At 42.6% G+C, this 23,022-nt stretch overlaps 1 protein-coding gene across 3 annotated transcripts in view; it reads left to right on the top strand.

Annotated features, from left to right (window-relative positions):
• SEPTIN8 (septin 8) overlaps positions 1–23,022 on the top strand; it is a 66,486-nt gene that overhangs the window by 4,309 nt on the left and 39,155 nt on the right. For all 3 annotated transcript variants that reach the window (XM_067566464.1, XM_067566463.1, XM_067566465.1), the window contains exon 2: positions 21,522–21,636. In XM_067566464.1, the coding sequence (XP_067422565.1) occupies positions 21,522–21,636 (115 nt within the window). The remainder of the gene's footprint in view (positions 1–21,521; positions 21,637–23,022) is intronic.

The raw sequence follows: 23,022 nt of genomic DNA, 5'->3' as shown, positions 1-23,022 counted from the left end.
CTAGGCTACAGAATCACACCATCAGTGCTCAAAAATGCTTTTGTTCTTGTAAATATAGCGCTTCTAAGAGATGTTGGTTTCACAGCCCTGGAGACTGTAGTCCTCTGTTGATCCACACAACAGCTACAACACAGGCATTGGCAGCACTAGTTTCCCATCAGTGTGCTCCAGCCCTGACCTGGAGGGTTCTCTTCTACATAGGAGAGGATAGTTCAGACTCGGTGCCCATTACTACACTGGTGTGTCTATAGGAATGGTCAACAAATGAAAACCAACCAGCTGGTTTGTGATGTAGATATCTCTCCAGTGGGAATTGGACTGAGGCCAGGAGTTCATTTCATATCAGTTACCAAATAACCATCAGATGTTAGCTACTTGCAGTTGTTACTGAGCTGGGACGCACTTGAACCAACATCCTATATATGAAAGATGTTTGTTTAATTATAAGCCATCCTATGCTTAAGAGATGGCACATGTGATTGATTGTCTGCTGGCACAGCCGCTGGCAGTAGTAAAAGGATGTTGGTATATATGCTGTGTAACAGCCAGTCACCGCTTGCAGAAACTGCGTGAAGCTAAGTAGAAAGAGGATAACAGCAGCAAGGAAATGCAGTGGGTCTGGAGGGAGTTAGAACAGTGGAAGGGGAAGAAGTGGGAGAGCAGACATGAAAGAAAAGGGGTAGAGTAAATGGAGCTCAAATGGGACAGAATTTGGAGACCCACAGTTAGAAAATAGTCCCACTCTTTGCAAGGCCTTTGCAAGCCAAAAAGTCTGGGTTATTTCATTTCAACAAGTAACACAGTTGAGTCCGATTAGCCTACTAATACATTGATTTATAGGTGCAAATGCAGCACGTCACTGTGGCCTTAACTCAGGCAGTTGTGCTTTCAGAAAAACACATTAGTATGAGCTAGAGCCAATGTGTCAGGCCTGATATTCAGCCTTAATGCTGAAAGTTCTGGCATCTGTTGTCTTGTCAGTCCCCTAGGCCCTGGATTTTGAAAATGTCATGCCTAATCTGTATGTGCAAATACTGTGACAGCATAGATTGGGGATTTGTATATGCCAGAGACCAGTTGGATAGATAACTGGGCATTTGCACATAGGTATACCTGAGTTGCATATGCAGTTCGATGGTTGCACAGTCCTGAGAATAAGTCTCTCCATTAGTAGATTTAAAAAAATATATATTTTTTTTGTGGTTTGGGTAGAAACCACTAACATTCTCCTATGAAAATCTTGCCAGGGAAACACTTACTTTTGAAGAGGAAAATGGAGTGTCTTCCCCAGTGGTGAAGGGATGATGGAATTTTTGCCTCCCACCTCTGATGATACGCTCGTTCAATTTTGGTAGACATTTGAGAGAATCCAGCGATAGTTTTTCCAACAGGTAACAATGAGCCCTGTTAATATTGTTGTGTCTTGTTCATTTGTGTAGCTAATGACTTTGAGGAAGCACCAGGAAAAACCTTTAAAATATCTCTAAGGTTTCACTGGAACTGCATGAGTCTTGCTGAACTTTCTGCATTGCCTTCACTACTGTTTTTATTTAAGTTTTCTCCTTAACAGCTGGTATCCTCCTGCCTATTGCATGTAGTCACTTTCACAGTCTGGTGTTTGAGATATCACAGTTCCACCCCACCAGAAGGATTCTGCTGTCAAACACTGGCTCATGTGGCCTCACAGAGTGATTTGGGCATGAGGAACCGGCTGCGTGTAGAAGGGAGGAAGCCGCATGTATCCAGTTTAAACTGAACAATTGCCAATGAAAAGGCCACCGAAGGGGCAATGCAGGCCCCAGACTTAGGGTGGATATTTTTAAAAATAACATTTCAGAAATATTCCCATGACTTAAACAATTCCAGTGGAAATAGTTTTAGTTGAATTCAAACATTCCCCTGCGGTGTTTAGAACCCAGCCCATTGCAGCATTTTGCTAGACTTGGGAGCTCCAGAGGAAAATTGACTAGTCTGTTCTTATTGTCCAACTTGGGGGGTTTACGGTTGGCCTGGTGCTCAGCTTTGGAAGAGTCAGATTATTCAAACTGGAACTTCAGAACGAAGTGAGTTTTAAAATCGGTAACAGATCAGGAAGCGAGCGCTGCAGCAGCAGCAGATCTGGTACTCTGAAGTCTGAGGTCTTGTCTTCACTATGCCGCTAAATCGAGCTAAATTGACGTTCCTTAGATCAACTAGCAGCGTTGTCCACACTGTGCTATGTCAACGGGAGACACTCTCCCATCGATATAGCTTCTACCTCCTGTTTAGGTGGATTACAGATGTTGATGGGAGAGTGCTTTTGCATCGACTTAGCGTGTCTTCACCAGACCCGCCAAATTGATGTCTCTGCATCGATGCAGTGGCGCTGATTTAGCGTGGTAGTGAAGGCAAGCCCTGAGTGTGCAGCGTATTCCCTTCCATGCCCTGGCTAGATCTTCTAGCTGAGGTGCCTGCCTGCCTGAGGAGGGAGGATGGGAAATGGCCTCCCTCACTGCTCTCCTCCAAGTGAAGTTGGCGCTACTGGCTGTACTTACCAGCCACAATCTGTACCCAAGTGGCCTGCCCAGATTTCAGCCACAGGAGCATCCTTCTTTGATCCACAATCTGCCAGGTTACAAAGAGGAGTGTTTTAACTGTATGTGCTGGGAACACATGCCTGTTGGAAAAGTATCAGCTTTTCCAAATGTGGTGCTGCTTCTGTCAGTGCAAATGCAATGTGTTTCTTCCTCCTGTAACATAGATACAATCTGTTCCTTCCAGTGGGAGTTTGGAGCTTCTTTTTAAATGTGACCAGTGCGAGCGCTGAGGCAGTGGGTGGAAGAACTCACGAACTGGAGAATACAAGAACCAGCAGAGCCCTACATGCCCTCTAGATAAGCAATAATACATGCAAACTGGAAGAATAACTCTCTCTTTCTGGGATGCAGTGAGACGACAGGGCCCCTTGTTTGTTTTGTGGCTGTGAGATGTCAGTGAGTCTCCAGACTTGTGGGGAGTGGTCATGTTTTGGGAGCTACATTATCTTTGGGGAGATTATATCAATGCTATTTCCAAGTAAAATCAGGAAAACTGGCCATCAGTCTTTTCCTCCTAGTGTACCTGCAGTTCCTGTGCTCTTCATCTCAAGGTTTGATATACCCCAGTGAGAACTGTGCGTGTCTAACACCTCTCAGGATCAGGTCATTAGTGCCAGTGAGACTTTCTTCATCATGCTTGATCTTGTGCTCTTGAAATATTTCTTCCAGATATTCCCCATATCTCTTTCCCATATGCCTCTTTGCTTGCGGGTGGGAGAGGAGAAAATGAGACACAACAGGTGAAAAACCAGATTGACTCTTTCTGATGGTGCAATAAACAGAAGGAATCGAAACGGAGAACAGTACCCCATCCATTCAAGGCCATGATAGCTGCACCGTATCACTTCCAATTTCATCAGATGTTTGATGGGGGAGTGAGAGAGTTTTGATTTGGGAGGCTGTGGTGTGATTTGGGGGATTTTAATTTGACATTGGTCAAAGACATTTGTATTGATTGACTGATAAAATGTGTACATGCATCAGAACTTGAGCAGGGCCCATCTTAAAGGAAACCATAACGTCGGAGGTAATAGGGCTCTGAGACAATAGGATATTGGCTATCAGGAGAGCCCTATGCTAACTTGTAGCACAGCTTGAGAGCTGAGGAATTTGAGAAGGTTCAGGAGAACAGAGTCGCCCAAGGCTTGGTTCTGGGCCTTGAAGTCTCCCTTTCAGAAGCTTCCCATCTGGCATAAAGAGCTGTGTAGGCTCTGAAACGTCACAGACGTTTTTGGGATGGAGCAAAGGGTGAAGGGAAGGGGGTGGCAAATGTGCTCTGAGATGGTGGTAAAGGGAAGCATTATTTTCAGAAAAAAAATCTGTGTTCAGGCCTGTCCCAACAATGGGAACTGTCAGGATACTGCCAAATATATTCCCTGTTGTGCTATGAACTCTCTTAAACTCCCAAGCAGTACTTGGATGGGTGACTTTGTTTAGAAGTTAAAATTCCTTATTGTAGCCAAGAAGTGTCTCTCTCACACACATGAAATGTCAGATATGTCAAACAGCTACAGCAGAAGTTCCCATGAAATGTCCTGCCTTAAAACCAGAAACATAACACCCCGGCTTTCTCTCTCTCCCACCCACCCACCCAGCTCTGCACTAATTTACTTGGGAGAGGTTGGAAATGCAGGGAAAGATGCTCCTAGGTTTCTGGGCCTGTTCCCATCCTGTACTGAGTTATGACTGAACTATTACTAAATGACATGCCGCAATAAGTCCCTGCTCCATTACTACTGCATTATCTGACCAAGGAAACCTTAAACTGTGGATTCAGTGCCACACATTCCCCTCAACTGAATTTCACCTGCCCTCGGGTGTGCAAGGAACTCATATGCTGGAAGTTTGTACTCAAGCTGAACCATTCAATAGCAATAAAAGAGCTTGATCAAATAATCCCTAGAAAAAGGGCCCTTTTAGACATGTTGTCGAACGGTGTGTATTCCAACTAAATGCCATGGTGAATGAGGGTGGAAAGTTGTTGAACTCTAATCCCACTCTTTCTTCCAGCTCACTTCAGTCTGCGTACAGTATGAGTTCAGTGGGAGTTTTGCCGAAGTACGGACTGCAAGAATGGGCCCTCAGAACTATTTCTGCTTTCTCCATCTTTAGGAACATTCTACGCTCCAATAGGTGTTTTAGCATAAGGCCTTATTCTGCAATATCACAGCTGAGAGGACTACATTGAATTTCTCATCTTCTATTTCACTTTTGCCGTTAGATTTTTTTCATTGCATTGACTCTTTAGATTAAAGGTAATTAGCAGCTTTCTAACGGCCTCAGTTAATAGGATAATATATCATCTTATTAGCCTGATAATTTTGATGCAGCTTTTGGAGCCAAGTGGTTATAGTGTAATATGTATAGTCTTGCCTTTAAGGCTAGGTTACTTGTCTTCTTCCTGATGTTTGCAATCAAGCACCAAAACATGGCATACAGCAGTGGTATTTGGACCTGTCTGAGTTAGCAGCCAAAGACTGAATAGCTTATCACCATAGAGAATAATTATATGAATTCAAAGAAATTTGGACCCCATTTCTAAATACATTTGGGTACAAAATGTTGACATGGCTAAAACAGTACCAGACTTCCATTCCACCTAACCCCTCTGCTTTTTCTCTCCCCATTCCTTCACCCCAGCCATCTCTTCCTTCCTTTTGCCTATTCATGTGTGTCTTCTCCTATTTTATTACTGTTAACCCCACCCTAATGTGTTACGTCTGTGTAGTATTGTCTGTTTTTTGTATTGTCTGGTCTTGCAGGTTTGATAAAATTGTAAAATTGCATCATTCTGTTGGGATATCATATAAAACATGAGGTATTTGGAAACATGGACAAGCTGTAAGTCATTTACCTTTTTGTACTTTTCATTGTCTGTGTTGGATTGTTGTGGCATGAGAACTGGAAACTAAACCCAGTGATGACCATAAGTTGGCTCTCTTCAGAGTAACCCCCTACCAAAATCTCTTTCTGCCTTTTCTAAAAAAAAGTACTGAATGATGGAATTCATTATAAACAGGCAATGAATTCTGGAAACATAGGCAGGAATTAGCCATGTTTATTTTAAATAGTAACTAAAACAAATAATCTTGGTGGCTAATATCCAGCATGTAGAGTAGAGCAGCTGGATAATTACATAGTATGAATCAGAGTTCTCATTTCCTCTTTTGATGGCACTTCCTTAAAAATGCCACTAACCTTTACTAAACCATTATGTGGTGTAGAATTGCCCACTAATATCTCTTTGAGGTTGTGGGCCAAACTTCTGCTTTCTGTGTGTCTAACAATCATTCACGTTGTGCTGGGTGGAACTTGGTAGAGTGTCTCATTCGCTTGCAAACCCATTGCCCAAAGTAGGGAGAGAGGGTGGTTGGGGGGAAATGTGGCCTAGGGGGTTAGACCAGGAGACTGCAAGCCAGCACTGTCACTGCCCTGTTGTGTGACCTTGGGAAAGTTACTTACTGTGTCTAACTTGGGGTGGGCGAGTAGGCAGAAATAATGCTTATCCCTTGCTTGGTGTTGTGAGGGTTAATTAACTAAGAAGCTGTATAAATAATATCTAAAAAACATAAACTGAGGGTAATTTACTGGTTGGACTGGATTGGATTTTTAAAAAACAAAATAAGAAATTGAGGAAGAAGTGTCTTAACTTTTGCCTTCTCAGTACAGATAGTTCATGGGGGAATGGAATTCTCATGCAGCTGATGTGCTGAACTTTCTCATCCCTTCAAGGAAATGTCTTTCATTTTTGGTTCCGTAGTTTCCTTCTGTTTTTACTGATGTTCTTCATTCTCAAAGGCAAGGTTTATATTTGCAAAAGGCTTTCCATGTGGAGCGTCCGTCTTGCTCATTCAGAGCCTGAAAATATAGCCTATGGGTCCAAATACCAGATAAAACAAGAAAACACAGTGGTTTGTTTTAGTTTTGCTTTTAACTTGGGAGAGGCATCTGAGCACAGCTTTATATGTCATAATAGATATTGTGTGCAGTGTTGTTGTAGCCATGTCGGTCTCAGATATTAGACACAGTGGGTGAGGTAATATGTTTTATTGGACCAACTTCTGTTGGTGAGAGAGACAAGTTTTCAAGCTTACACAGAACTTGAAAGCTTGCCTCTCTTGCCAACAGAAGTTGTTCAATAAAAGGTATTATCCACATCATATCTATCATGAGGTATCTTCGTTCTTCAGTGCACACAGATGTCTCTAATAAATGGAGTTACTAGTGTAGTTTGGGCCTGAACCAAGGTCTGTTGTTTCAGTGGGCATCTTTCCACTGACTTCAGTAAGCTTTGGATCAGGCCCTCTGAGGAGAAACAATATGTTCCATGGTTCTTGCTTTCCTGACTTGGTGTTCTGGGACTCTGAACTTCCTATTAAAGACCATTAGAATTCTGCCACTGACTTCAGTGGAAATAGGATTGTGCCCATTGTATGGGAATGTGTAAACTGAAGAAAAAAAGCTCCCCCTTTTTGATCATATTTAGAAAAGAAAAGAAGCTTTCATGAGAACACATCTATTCAGATCAGACTTTGCAAAATTCCTTTTTACCCCCAAACCCGAAGTTTGAGCTGACAGCATCTTATAGGTTGTGTTGCTCTACATGGTTTTGTTTTTAAATCTTAAACTGAATATTGTGGGGTCTTTTTCTTCGAGTGTGTAAATGTTGTGTTCCTAATGCTGAAGACAATATTCTTGCCACTTTCAGTTGGTCCAGTAAGAGAGATTACTTCACCCACCTTGTCTCTCTAGTATCACTGGCTGGCAGCCCAGATATGACATTTTTTTCAAAGCTCTTATGTAGCACATTCATCTCGGGGTTCAGTTGCAACGACAAAACGTATGTCTAATCCTCAGTTAATTAATGTGATTAGACCTTGCAAACATTGCAACTGAATGGCCAAGTAACAGATGAGAAAGCAAATTTCCATTTCCTTTTTATCAGTTAAAAGGCTGGGAGGGTGAATGTTAGCCAGAGCTGGTGAGTTTGTTTGTAGAAAGCTGAACTAGTGCTGTATTTGTCGGTAGAGTTTGTTCTTAATGGAGGTACAGTATATAACCTGAAAGGGCAGCAATTTACCCTAGCCAAAGTTTACCTGGCACAGCAAAGGTTGCTTCTAAAAAAATTAACCTTCCCTTAAAGATGATGTTGTAACACAAACAACAATCCACATAATTCTGCGAAGGGCTACTCTGGGGTGAAAGGCTGATTAAGTGCAGTGGAAAAAGATAGAAGTGTGTGTATATAATTCCACCATTTGCTTGCAAGAACTGAGGAAAGTGCTCTGATGTGCAAGCATATACAAATACAGGCTCCTAGATTGGTTCTGAGATTGCTCAGCTTCTGGCTTGCTATTTAAATATTGTTACAAGGTGACATGAGAAATCAAAACACCATTTAGGGAGCAATAGTTAAGGCAAAGGGAAGCAATTTGGGAGTTTTGTTTGCATAAGAAACACAGAATTAATCCTTAAATGGAGTTTTGTTTTTTAAATGAGTCTGATAACACTTACATAGCTGGGTGACCCTACAGATCAAACCTAGGACTCTGGATTTAAACGTACAGAAAACAGCACTTTATTTCATGGAAGGTGAATGGCTAGGATAGTCTAAGATGAAGGACCTATCGTATTGGAAGGGCAGTATGAAAAATAAACAACAATGGATTGGCCTTCCAAGGGGACCAGTGGGGGCAAAAAATCTATCTGGCTTCAGAACAGCTTGATAAATTTATGGCGTGGATGGTATGATGGGACAGCCTAGTTTTCAATTGACTGATCTTTGACTACTGGTGATAGATATGCCAATGGCCTGTGAAGGGATGTTAGATGGGGTGGGTTTTGAGTTATTACAGAAAATTCTTTCTTGGGTGCCTGGCTGGTGAGTCTTGCCTACATGCTCAGAGTTTAACTGATCGCCGCCATATTTGAGGTTGGGAAGGAGTTTTCTCCCAGGGCAGATTGGCAAAGGCTCTGGGGTTTTTTTGCCTTCCTCTGTAGCATGGGGCATGGTTCACTTGCTGGTGGATTCTCTGTATCTTAAAGTCTTTAAACCATGATTTGCGGACTTTAATAACTCAGTCATAGGTTAGAGATTTATTACAGGAGTGGGTGGGTGAGAGTCTGTAGCCTGCCTTGTGCAGGAGGTCAGACTAGATGATCATATTGGTCCCTTCTGACCTTAGAGTATATGAGTCTATGAGACTGATTGGCAAAGATGTTGAGCACTTGCAGCTCCCAATGACTTCTATGGGTACTGGGGTTGCTAAGAACCTCCGAAAATCAGCCCACAAACTTTAAGGGCAGGTGCAGTTTCCGTTTTCGTCTTTCACTCGTGTCACCTTCTGAGCAGAGGAGGATCCAAACTCTGATTTTTCTTGCCTCTGTAATTTTGAGTCACTGCGTTAATTTTATTTAACATAGATTTTTTTATTGTTGTTCCATGTTTGGTTTCTTTAGTGGCATATGTGCCATGTCTTGAAGCTGGGAGAGATGTTGAATAATAGCGTGAGTGTTCTGTGAAAATTCTTGACATTCTTAAGAAAATGGTTTAAGAAAAGGAGGGGCGAGGCAGCGTGGCACTCTGTGTCTGAGAATAACACCCCAGAAACTCCATATTCAGCAATGTCATGTCATTATGATATGTTCTATACAAGGTATGCCTTGTGTGGTATTATTTTAAAAGTCTTGATCTACTGAACATTTATCTTGTCGGCTTGTATGTGTGCCATTGTCTGTGAAGTTATGAAACATTGTTGAATATGCTATTAGAATATGTTGCAAGGTGGGATACTCCCAGAAACCGCCTTTCAGGTACAACAATGGAGTGTCCAGGCAGCATTTAATGGCCATCTCTCACCCATTCAAGAACAGATTCCACTAACTGTTTACAATGAAGCCTTCACTGTAGGAAGCAGGGTGACCCCCACATGTCACAAGCCCTGATTGTTCTAGGACACTGAAACAGACTATAAAAGGGGGAGCGTGACATCATCACTTGGCTCCACTCCTTTACAACTGAACACCTGAAGGGTCCTCTGCAAGACAAAAGGACTTTGAAAAGGGGGAGTGGAGTCCCAGGCAGCCATAAGATGCCCAGCCTGCATTTAAGAAACTGCTTGTAGCAGCTAAAAAAGGTGAGACATTACTAATTCAAATCCTGTTAGTGTGGAGAACTTAGACTGCGATTTTATGTTTATTTCTTTTGGTAACTACTTTTAATCTCTTTACACTTGCCACTTATCTATTTTTCTGTTGTTAATAAACTTGCTTAATGTTTTCTTAACCATTGTGTTTTTGTGTGAAGTGTTTAGACAAACTCTGCTCAGTAACCAGAGCTGGTGCATGTTCCTTCCACTTTGAAGGAAGAGCGGACTGAATAATAATCTTCACTGGTCAGGCTTTTTGACCAGGATAAGACAGTATGGTCCTGGGCTGGGGAACCAGCTGGAGCTTCCCTATTGTTGGTTCGTGAGTGGCTGAAAAAATTCATTGAATTAAGCAGCGTGTGGTCCCTGCCTGTGGATAGCTGAGTAAGTGCAATACCTGCCAGAGGTTTGTAGCTTATCACAGCATCACAGTGTGAGAGGGAGCCCAAGCTGGTCAGACAGAGGCCTCGGTAGCCCAGCTCCCAGACGGTACCCCATGGGTTCCGCATACCATCACAGGCGGGGTAGGTATTTATTTTTCATATGAATGATTTTTAATTCTGGAGAGTGCAGTGCAGGCTGGGAACTTCATTACTGATTTGTTGTCATGAGTTCTGGGCAACGGGAATCAAGCGACTGACATGGTCTCCTTTGTACGAAGAAATGATATGGATGTGATTTCAAAACTCAGATGTGAAAATGGTAGTGCTTATTCTGAGCCATGCCTGTGGGCCTCAGTGGAAAAGGAAATGCAATTTCAAATACGCTGTACAGTGTTGAGAACATTGATGCAGGAGAGTAATATCACCAGGGTAACAGCAACACTGAATTAGTAAGGAAGAGATTCCACAGAGCTGTCTAGACTAGAAGAGCTAGCTGTTAATATAGAGCCTGATCATCTACTCCCCACCCACCCCTTGAGTTTCGCTCTTTGTGGTTCTGAAACCCTGTCTGTGGAAGGGAGGGTGATCAGTATCTTCATGGCACCATTCCCTTGTCTCTCTTGTCTGTACCTTTGTCACCTTGCAGAGGGTTCTAGTCTTGTTGCAGTCTGGGGAGTGGGACCACAGTCATTGCAGAAGGAGGCAGGGTTTACATCATCTGTTCCCCTGTCCTGTGGAGGATGTACAGGAATGGATGGTGTGTGCCAGTTTTATATCACTCACCTTTCCAAGGCAATATGTGTGAGAGGTCATAAAAGAGCAGCATCAATAAATTATTAATTCAGGTAGCTTAACATTCAGCCAGATCCATTCCTTTAGTGTAACTGGCTCTGTCATGGCTTTTGAGTCATGATCCTTTCTGATGTCAATAATTTCCCACAATTAAAGTGAGGGGGACACTCAGTTTATGTGGAACATAGGCAATTTGGGAGTGGATTGCGTGACATTCCTTCAAATGAGGTGCACTTGAGAGGTATGCCTAGTGTTGAACAGCTCTTTCATAGCCACCTCCACATTGTACAAATAACCACATTTCAACATTTTTGTGGGCCTGCTGTTTTGAACATGATTTCTGATCTGTTTGAACCAAAAAAAGAAGAAAGAAAGAAAAAGAAAAGTCCCTGTTAGTTTCTAGCAGGCTTACACACACTTTCCTTTCTGCACTGTGCCACTTGTGATTTATTACATCTCATGATATTTGGTAGTTTCATAAATCTCCATCTTCTAGAGTCATGTGATTAGGTGAGAATCTCTGTTTTCATATGAAAGAAAAGTAAGCTCTAGCCTTTATAGCTGCAGGAAAAAAAACATATTGACCCCCTTCAGGTTCAAAACCCAGAAGACAAATCCAAGAAAGCCCAAATTTATTATTTTTAATACCTCATTGGCTAAAATAATGTCCTGATTTTTAGGTCCTGTCTCCTGATTTTCAAGTGATTGTGGTGGCTCCCAGGTGAGCTTGATGATAAGCTGATGAGGTCTTTGACTTCATGGGAACACTAGAATAGATTATCAACCAATATATTTTACCACCATGTCGACTAGATCTGCTCAGGGCTAGACAGCACAATTTATAAAAGTGGAGGGCGGGGAAGAAAGAGGGTCAAACCCTGAAAACACAAAGAGCAGACAATACCAGATACAAAGACAGGTTTTCCTCTTGGATAGCCACGTAATAACCAAGCCATGTCTGTGCTGGGACGAAATTGAGAAGCTCAAATGCAGCAGACTGCACTCGTAATAGAAATCATGAATACAAACTCCATGTTAAATGCTCTTATTGATCCATTGGGCCTCTGCTTTTGCTCTGAAATACCAGGCTGTGATTCAGCAAAGCACTTAAACATATACTTATGTCCCACTGACTTCAATAACTCTTAAGTGGGTGCTTAAGTACTTTGCTGAATCAGAGCCCAGTTGAGGCTCAGTATCACCTGCGGGGCTATTAGATGTAACAGCTTTTTAGCATGACAAGGATCAGAGAGTCTCATCTCTTCTGTCTAGCTTTGTACCGTCAATCTTTCATCATGTGGTGAATTTTAATGCTGAGAACTCTACTCATCAGGCCACAGTGCCATGGCTGTCAAAGGCCTCTCTATAAGATTATGGATAGTTTATCTAAACCTTGCATGAATATTTGCTGTATTGTCTGCCTCAGCCATCATTAACCCATCCTGAGCTCTGATTTTATTACCAGTTTGAGGCTATTATTCTGTAACTAGCGTTTTTACATAATGTCAAACTTACGTGACAGAGCTGTAATATATTATTTAATAGTGCTCAGCACACGAGTGCACAGAATCTAATGTTTTAATCTGTAAAACAACCGGGGTCTGTTGTGAATTTCAGTCTGTGTGTCACCAGTATAATAAAAGTGCTCCTGAAAGGTCAGACAGTGGCTTAGCCGTTACTCCTCCCAATCTGCCTAAAGAAGCTTTAGTCCGGGAAAGTCTGAACCTGTACCTGCTGCTCAGACGGTGCAAACTATCGGGTGGTGGGTGGTCTGTTTCCTATCATAAGAAAGGATTTAGTCAAGTAAATGGTATTGGATCAGAATGGTGGGAACTTGAAAGAAAATCATCTGGCATATTGTTTATACAGAATCTGACATTAACTTTGAAACATTCCTGGTTGGAGCAAGGGTCTGGAGTCAGGACACCTGTGTTTTATTTCTTACGTTGACTACCTGTGTGACCTTAGACAGTCCATCGATCCGTGCCTCAGTTTCCCCATTTGTAAAGTGAGGATGATCATATCTTTGTCTCTGTCAAACACTTGGCGATATTCAGAGGAAAGGGCCCACGTGGCGAACTGCCTGATCCAGTTGTGCCTGTCTGTGCCTCCCAGGATCATGCCCTCCATGTACAGTAGTATTGTTAAAACAACGAGAGTCCTGTAGCACTTTAAAGACTAACAAATTTAACCCACTTCGTCAAATGCAAGAAATAGAAATCAGATAGGGGGTATATATATATATACATCCAAGGGTAAGGAACAACAATGGGGAGGGTAGGTGTTAGCAAAGTCCATTCAGTTAGAGTAGATGAAACCTATTCACAACCATTGATTAGAAGGTGAGAATGTGTGAACAGTGACAATTGCTGTAGTTTATATTCGGGTTTGTAGACTGCAGCCAGTAGAGGGCGATATGATCTGCCACGCTTGCATAGGTCTGACATCCAAACCAGCAGAGGAGCTGTGTGGTCAAGATACACATGATGGGTGGTGCGGGGGACAGACAGACAAATATAAGGTATTACAGAACGAGCAAGCCTCTGAGACTGCCTCACCCTGCCCAGTTACCTGTCAAACTGCTAGCCAACTTATTCTGTGTAATCTTTCTTCCCCCACTTAGTTATACTTAAGATTCCTTTGGGGGAGCCTGAATTACTGCAGAGCTGCAGCAGGAATGAGTGATTTTTCCCAGTGCCATTCATTTTTCATTCAGGAGACAAGTGAATAGCATCTTAATCAATGCCATTGACTTTTGCATTAATCAGAGTGTTTGATGTATGCACCACAGTGTCAGGGAGTGGAGAACGAGACGGTAAAGTCGTTTGCTTTGTGGCTAACGAGTCCTGATCCTGCCATGCACTGAGCACCCCCCACTCCCAGAGAGAACCGGTTATGCTGAGGGTATTCAGAACCTCACAGGGCTGGGCCCAGAAATGGCACCTAAGGGATATTTTGTATATAAAAATATAACTTCCCTCCTTCTTTTCATCTCACTTTTTTGAATAACCGAGGGCTGAACTGCAATCTGTCTCCTTAACATTAGTTTCTCCTTGTGTTCTGTTCACAGTATAATTTGTTTGGACTGTAAACTCTTTGCTCCATCTGGTTGCTTTTTGTTTTGTGCTTGGCATAGGGGGCCATGATCCCAGACTGGGTCCCCTGGGTGCTACTGTAATACAGAAGAACAAACTTCGTAATACATTTGATGTTACAGGGTTCTGATGAGTGCTGGGCTAATGATGCTGATTTTATAGCTTACCTAGAGATGGATCCATGCTACAAAATTCAGCTGTTGGAGTGATGGTGTTTGAATCCAGGCTATTGTTCTCGAGCTGATTGCTGGCACATGTAACTCCTACCTGCTTCCCCAGGACAGAGGGTGCTCTGTAAGTGAAAACATATTCTGTCAGCGAGAGTTTCCATGCTGGAGAAGCCGTTTGGTACAACTCACTACGCAGTGACTCGTGTTGTGGACTTGCATTGTTTTACTGAAGAGAGCAGTAAGCAGAAAGGCTCATAGATGCAAGGTTAACCATGGCTGTCAGTGAAACTTGTCACAGTTTCTTGGTGTTGAAACTAGAAGACTCTGTTCCAGTCCAACCATTTGTGCTCCCAATTATCGGATTAGCTTTTGGAATGCTGCAGCCTCAACCGTGTTTCTAATTAGACACCTTGGCTGGAGTTAAGGAGTTCAGCGATTTTGTTCTGATTTTATTCATCCAATCCATGACAACACTGCAGGGAGCGTTCTAGAGGGCTGGGGTCATTGAAGGTGAACCCTGTATCTGTTAAATTGATAATTTATGACTTTCTTAAAATGAAGTCATTTTTATATAGTATTAAAAAAAAAACCCAAACCTTTTTTTTTTTTTTCTGCTATGCCTTTGCTGCTTTACCTGGGGAAAATGCCTGCTGTTTATCTTTGTTTCACATGCTTTAGTTTGCCTTAGAAGGGGGGAAAAAACCTTTTAGAAACGGGAAAGTGACACATTATATAATTCCTTAGGGTCCAGATCCAACAGTTCTCGCTCAAATGGTGTTTTGCCTGAGTAACGGCTGCAGGATTTAGATATTATGTCTTGATCCTCAAAACTTTACTTGCAAGTTGCTCATTGGAGAATGTGGCACCTGCTTATTTTTTGGTTTGCGCTGCCACATTAAGAAAAAACAAAACCATTTTAAAAGGTCAGGGTTGTTGAATGCTGATGCCCTCCCCTTCATTCAATAGCTTCCTAGTTTGGTGCCTCTGACCTTTCTCTGCTGCTCTCCTTTGGCACTTTCTACTTTGACAGAAAAGGACATAATGTTCACCTTTCATTAGCGATGTGGCTTCTGGTCAGCTGGTGACTGTAGAGAGCAAAGGCTTGATCCTACAAGGTGCTGAAGTCCCTCAGTTCCTAAGATGATAGTGGAAATCAGCACATCAAAGAAAGTAGTCCGACCCAGGTTGTTCCATGAAGGCCAATTTCCTACGCTCCCTGTGCCTTCATAGGCCCCTGAATGCAGCTGGCCACATGCATGCAGCTTACCTGTATAGCACTGCTGGCTCATGTAGCTGCTTGTCAACCCATGCTTGTATTCCCTTTGCTTCCATGATACTCAAGTCATCTCAGTGCAAGAGTGCATGTGTCTGTCTGAGGAAACCGTGGATGGATGCCTTACTGCTCCTGAGAAGCAGGGAGATTTCAAGTGAGCAGGGGAAAGAGGAGGGAGGGCAAAAACCGCAAGAAAACATGTCAGGCGGAGGGCAAAAGGAGAGGTGCTGGCAGCGGTCCAAGGGAATGGCTTCTAGGACATGAGGAGGAAGAGGCTGTGACAGGAAAAGGTGAGGAACTACTGCCTTATAGCAACAACCACGTTCTGTCATCAGTGGGTTGACCCTGGTTGGGACAAAGAAGGTATCCCTCCCTATTGTTTCTCCTGGGTGTAAAGAACAAATCACACCACAAACATAACAGGAAGACACCACACAGGCAAAATGGGGTCCAAATAACTGTGTCTGCTGACTCCGTGCGTAAGGCCTGGCTACACGAACGTGCTGCTGCTCTGGCAGTCTTCTAGTGGCTTCTGAGACATAGAAGATAGTGGGGACCAATAAATAGTTTGCAAACTATTTAAAGGGATACTGCTCCATTCTGATGCACTACATCTCCCCACACCCAACTGTATTTACTTAAGAGGACAGTCTTTGTTTTGTAGTAAAATACCTGTCACCTTTTCCACTCTAGCCTTGATGTAAAGACGGTTTGAATCCATTGGGTTTTAACGCTTTGATGTCTTGGTGGGGGCTTGGAAGCACCTACAGTAGTAGGTTAAACCGGTGACCCTACTCCTCATCCCCTGCATCCCTTTTGCAGCTTTCAAAAGTCAGTAGATGCAATTTCCTAGCTGCAAGAGGTGCTGGGGACAGTGTGTTATAATCAAGGCAAAGGTATGAATGTCAGGCCTTGTCTACACAAGCATTTATGCTGGCAAAACTTTTGTCGCCCAGGGATGTGAAAAAAACACCTCTCTGAGTGACATACATTTTGCTGGCATAAGCGCTTGGGTGGACATGCTCTCCCCCTGACATAGCTACCGCCACTTGTTTAGGTGGTTTTATTATGTCGGCGGGAGAGCTCCCTCTCATCAACATAACGGGGCTACACAAGTGCTTATGCCGGCAAAACCTATGTCGCTCAGAGAGAGGTTTTTTCACACCTCTGAGCAACAAAAGTTTTACTGGCATAAGTGCTAGTGTAGACAAGGTCTCAGTGTGTATGTGACCAGGCCTGAAGAAGAGCTCTGGATACTCAAAAGGTTGTTTGTCTCTTTCACCAACAGAAGTTGGTCCAATAAAAGATATTACCTCACCTACAGTGTGTATGTGAGACACATAACTCCTCCGATGACTGAGTGGATACTGGGTTTGAAATGGCTTGTTTCAGGGCCTATCTTGATCAGTTATCCCTAGTGTTTTGCAAATTCATTGTTATTAATGGTTTTATTTATATTGCCAAAAGTTTGCTCAGTACTTCACCCAAGGGGTCCACGTCCTGAGGATCAAACAATCAAAACATAGGAAGAAAGCCATTTTCTTTTGGGCAGTGGTTGGTGTCATGAAGTTTCTTCTGGCATCCTCAGCTGTAGCATTATCAAAATAATGATCCCGGTTTGTGCAGTTTAAATGGTGTGCTGTACTTCTTACTCAAAGATTCTCTGGCCTGATCAACTTAATTAAAATATTTAAGGGACGTTGGGCTGTTAATGAATTTTATCCTGAACTTCTGATAATTCTTTCAGTCCCCACCACGTCATAGATTCTTATACATAAGCCCTTAATGTCCCTATTGAAACTCCAAAGAATATCTCAAGGCATAGAAAATCTTCAAAGAACACATTGAAAGGCTCCAAGTAAAAATCCTAATGGCAGCCTGTCATTGGATGGAACTAAGTGACCGGGAGGATGGTATTTAATACGTCTTTGCCTTTCATTGTGGGAATCTGTGTATCACAGAACTGTAATAGGTTAATAATTACCATGTTGTGAAGCTTGCAAAAGGTATTTTTTCTGTAATCTCTGTCCTTTATATTAATTTTTTGTTACTGCACGCATGCGCACCCTGGAGGCTTGCCATAGAAATGGAACAAATCAACTACCCCTGTCATATTGGTGTTGCCTCCTTGTAGCTACAGTAGTGGGACTATGATAGCATAACAGCAATGCCATGATAGTTTTCTTTCCTCACAATAGATTCAGCTGATTTCTGCTTCAGTGGCAACAGAATCTTGGATATGGATCAGATTCTGTCATTCGCTCTCTCTCTCTCTCTATCAAGAAAAACAACAACATCACAACAACACTGGAAACATTTTTGCCAATCAGTGAATTTTTAACCTCATCACCTGTTTAGCAGTTCAGGGTTTTAACAGGGAATGTATAATGCAGCTTCTCTTTGCAACTAAACATTGCAAAGAGAAGCAAAAGAAATGCCCTTGGGGATTTTGGCTTTTCTCAGTCCCTTTCCTGAGCGTGTTTTAGTTTTTGATTTAGTCTGGCTTCTCTAGAGCCTGCTTTAAAATCAGTAATAGTGATTCTGGCTGTTGCCAAGGAACCTCTCTCAAGTCTTTTGGGAGCATTCTTATTCTAGTCATAGCTCACAGGCAAGTCTTGTTTATTTCCTTTTCAGACAGTGGTGATCATGGAAAGCATCTTAGACTTCTGGTTTATGTTTTTTTGTGGGCTTGGTTGACCCTTCCCTCCCAAACTAGAACAGTCCATTTTCTGTGGAAGCAGTGTGCTTTCCTGCTGCATTGTCTCTGCTTCAGAATGACTCTACCTAATAATATCTTAACCTGTGTGACAGAGTCAGGGGAGAATTCTCTCTGAGGGATGTAAGGGGGGAAAGAAAAGCTAGCCTTGAGTGACTGGAGTGAATGTGGGTGGAAGCCCCAAGGAGTTTTTTAGATGGAACTTTGCATAGACATCTGAGCTCTTCAAATGCTGTGTCTTGTCCAGATGGTGCCTTTGCTGTGTTCTTTGTAAGCAGCAAGAGGAAAATAGAAAGAGCAAACACTTGGACAGAATGTAAACAGCAATTTGAGGAAGGCACAGAAAGAGGGGGAGAGGAAATGAGTAACAGAAAAATTTGTGCATGGCTTTTGTGCTTATGAAAATGGACCGAGAACAACTGGTCAACCACAGTGCAGACAGTTGCTGGGCAAGCTCCCTGGCTCTGTCAATACATCCCATACCTGGAAATCCCCCTGCCTGCCAGTGCATTTCAGGTCTGAGCTGCCTATTTAGATCTTCATAAAGTCTGCCTTCACTATGGTGTGTGGGGTAATCCCTCCTTCTGGTTGAATCCTGAGATCTCATGCTGCTCTGCCAATTTACCTCAGTCCCAACTTGTAACCAGTATATCCGCCCTGGGCCTTCTTTGGGCAAAGACCACGAATCTTGCCGAAATGTGATGGGAGGACTTGAGGCACCCGCTTATTCCTGGTGTTAGGAGTTGAATCAGTGTCTTCCGAAGCGAAAACTGAATGAGCTAATGTACTGCAAGGCCCAGCTCCATGACATGCATAGAAATGAAGTGACATGGAAAGAGATGCAAAGTAAGGGCTGGAAAAAAACCCAAAGGCCTGAAAGATGAGACTAGTATCTTTAACTAGCCTGGCCAATTAATAGAGGAAAGAAGGGAAGTTCAACACCTGAGCACAATGTATTTATAGGCCAAGTGGCCCTATCTTAGAGAGAACAGTATTTATTTCTGAATGTAGGTCCTGTTTTAGTTGATAAATAATGGGAAATACTTTTAGTGTCTAAGTGCTTGACCACATTTGAGCCTGAATAGATACCATCTCTCCCAAAGGGGATTTTCTGGTGATGGCTTCTTCCTCGTTGTTGGTGAGCACAATCAATAATGATGGATTAAACAGGGATTGATTACAAGGAAACAAATGATTATGGTCAGATTGTCTTCTGTCCTAGGGAGAGCTGTGTGGTAATTTTCATCTGAAAGACAGTAACAAATAAAGATCAATATCTACAGAAAAGAAGGTTCAGTCTTATTTCAAACACGATAGCTGCCTCAGCCATTTAAAGTTCCTCTTGTGATGAAAGGTCTTTTCAAGTAAAGAGAATATGTATTTATTTATTCTTCCCAAGGCAGCATTGAAGACGATTTAGACTTGAGATGAATTTAAACAAGTTAATCTTTTGTTTAGGAATCTTGCTCTCTCAGAGAGAAGGAAATTCAAGTTACTGCTTTTAGAGCTACACCTCCCTTCCCCCATGGGAGTATAGTTTAAAACATGACCGCCTATTAACTTTATTCTAAGTATATGGCTTCTGTAGTCTGGCTGTGTTACACACTAGAACATCAAGGTAGAAATGTGGGGGATGGGAACTAGAGCAGAAAAAACTGATCAGGTAAGTAGACATTTTTTTTCTCCCTATGTCTGTACTTGCAAATTTAAAAAAAAAAAAAGGATGCATTTAAATACATCACAACAACAAACGTGTAATTCCACAAAGGAAATTTAGGATGAAACTGAATGAGCAGTACCCTAACATAGCGTTTCTAGATATTTGCTTCTCCATTAGGCCTAAATGCATTTAGAGGCAACTTGCAAATTAAACAGTTTATAAACTCAGTGCTCTGCTCAGTTGGTTTTGGTAGTGTTATTTGGCTGTGTGGAGATAAGGTGAAAGTTGATTGCAAATCTAAACATATACAAAATAAACAGTTTGCAATTATCCGTTGAGTCCAGTGGAATTGTGTGTCATAGATTTTTAAGGCTAGAAGGCACCATTAGATCATCTTAGACCTCCTATGTAACACAGGGCACAGAATTGCACCCCCTGTATTGAGCTCAATAACTTGTCTGCTTATTCCAGGGCTGAATTCAACCTTTTCATGTTCCTTAGTGACTAGTAACAGTGGCTCTGGATTTTCAATAGAGCCAATTTTCCTTTTCCCTTTTCTGTGTGCAGTGGCAGATGGTGTCTGTGCTAAGTCTCTGTGTCCTTGTTATGCATGCACATTGGATGCCTTTGGCAGGCAGAGAGGTAAACTTCGCAAGGTGACTAGAACTGTGAACATGTTAGTCAATTTCTGGGACTGATAGGCATAAGCTACAAGGAACATCATAATCCTGTAGAGTCCCTGGGACAAATTCAGCCCCTGTGTAAACAAATGCAAATTGATTGAAACCTATGGAGCTGATTGGCTATGCCATCAGGAGTTTGGCCCTGACTTCTGTTGGGGCTGATGATTTTCTTGCTTGTGTGTATTTACTCAGACCCTTGGGCAGAGTAGAGTAAAATCCTGGGAGTAGAATGTGCATCCCTGCTGGAGCAGACTGGAGGCTTGATGCCTTTTGGTCTGTGATTTAAGAGAAACATTATATTACCCTGAGTTATTTCCTCCAATGTCGATCCTATTTATTTATTTCTAAACAAAGTTTCCAGTAAAAGTGAGCAGTTTCATCTTCCACTTGGGAAGGAAGGAGACAGATGGGCGTGCAAGGTGTGTGTGTGTGTGTGTGTGTGTGTGTGTGTGTGTGGGAGAGACAGGAACAGCTGAGGAAGAAGAGGAACTGGCTTGATCACAGATGGTGAGGTGAAGGGGTTCATTTGCCTCTCTGTGTAACGCACCCCCTGGAAGTGTGATTGAACAAAGCTGCTTAAAGCAAAGCCAAAGGAAAAAGATCAAAGGCTCTGAAGGAGTTGGAGACTAGTGCTGACCTAATTCAGTACAGGAGCCCTTCAGAACATGAAAAGGGGAGGGAAGTGATCCTTTATTCTCCACAAACTGGATGCAGCTGAATCTTGCCCCGATTTTTCCCTCCACAGTGGCACAGCAGTTTAGTCTTTTGTCTCTTTAAGATAATTCCCTGTTAAGATCAGATTTTTTTCTACTGATGCTTGGCTGTAATTACCAGTATGTCTGGAATGTGGATATCAAAACATCATAAACCCCTGAGCTAGAGCAGTGCTAGAATTGCCTCAGTGACACAGGAAAACCTCTGCCTTGAGTATGATGGTAACGTTTCTTGTGATTTTATTCTCTGGCCCTTGTACTATTGACTCTTTTAATGCGCTCCTACTAAATCGACTCTGATTGCTTTAACAGAATGAAGAGAAGCGGAATCTCTCCCTGGGGGGCCATGTTGGATTTGATAGTCTCCCAGATCAGCTGGTCAGCAAATCTGTCACACAAGGATTCAGCTTCAACATCCTCTGTGTGGGTAAGCAGAGTTTATCACAATGAGAAATTCTTAGTAATAGTAATACAATAAATAAATAAGTCTAGCACATCAGATACATGGATGTCAGAGCATGTCACAAAGGTAGATAAGTGCCATTATTGGTATTTTAGATGAACAAATTTTGGCCTTAACTTTTCTGCATTTTCCATTTCCCTACACCCTTCCGCCCCCCCATAATAAACTTGAGGGGTCCTGACCCCCAGTTTGAGAACCTCTTCCTTAGGCGCTGTATCAGTTCCAAAGCACGATGGCCAAGGAGAGGCATGCCTAGTAAAGTCAAAATGATGGCCCATCAAAGCTGAAAATGTTTATCTATTGTTCATTGTGTCTTGTTCCATTTGCCTTGGTGTGTAGGCAGTGCAAGTGATCATTATTCAGCTGGGGAAGCTGGCCTGGGAGAGATCCTCTAACCCAAAGGTTCTATCTATGTGCCCAGTCAATAAAGCAAATACGCAAATCCAGTTCACTCTTTTATTTTTCTTTGCACCGTTGGCCAAAAGAATTCCATAGCCTTCTCATTCATTAGAAATAGGGGCCTTTTGTCGGCCAATCTGGAGAGCATCAGAAACACGTTTACTTACAAAGAGTTTCGGTTCAAAGCTTTCTCTTCTTGCAGCCTGTCTTGTCAGGCAGATATTTCAGGAGTGAATCTGGCTCTCGGTGCATTCCAGGTGTTCCTTGGTGGCTATGGGCATATGGGGGTCACAGACAAAAAATTTTTTCCTCAACTTTTCTTCATTAATTTTCTTAGTGTTCTAGTCGTCTTCCCACTGAGCCTGTCTCTGTTGTCCCCATTTGACTTCACATTCCATCCCTCTGCTTGTCTAAATTATTCAACTTGGCAGAGGTTTCTTCTGGCTCTTCCTGCGCAGATGATGTATTGGGAGAGGGGAATGAATCTAAATCAACGGGTCCCTGCTGCCCGGCTCCTGGGAAATGCTGCAGGCCCAGACTGCACGCGCACTTGGTATGTGGCCTGCAAGACCAAATTATGTGACATTGGTTTAACTTACACACACACACACACACACACACACACACACACACACACACACACACACACACACACACACACACACACACACACACACACACACACACACACACACACACACACACACACACAAAAATCCCAGCCGCAAAGAAACGTCTGTTGGTCTTGTTTTTCCTTTGCCACCGACCATGCTAATGTGGATTGGAGTGTTTGACTAAGGGCAACAGCACAATGTTGGGGGAAGGAAAACAACTAAAATAAGCTCTATACATCCAGGGATCTATAGGAGGAAACCATCTCTACAACGTCGGCATTCCATCCTTTCTGGATTCTATCACCTGATCTCTCCAGCCAGCTGAGGCTCTTGTTAA

Source organism: Emydura macquarii, unplaced genomic scaffold (genome assembly GCF_026122565.2).
Source record: "Emydura macquarii macquarii isolate MOO-44397 ecotype Brisbane River unplaced genomic scaffold, CSIRO-AGI_Emac_v2 contig_2768, whole genome shotgun sequence".
Classification (NCBI taxonomy): Eukaryota; Metazoa; Chordata; order Testudines; family Chelidae; genus Emydura; species Emydura macquarii.
Note: the sequence above shows the minus strand (reverse complement) of the source record. Positions and strands in the feature narration are given on the sequence as shown.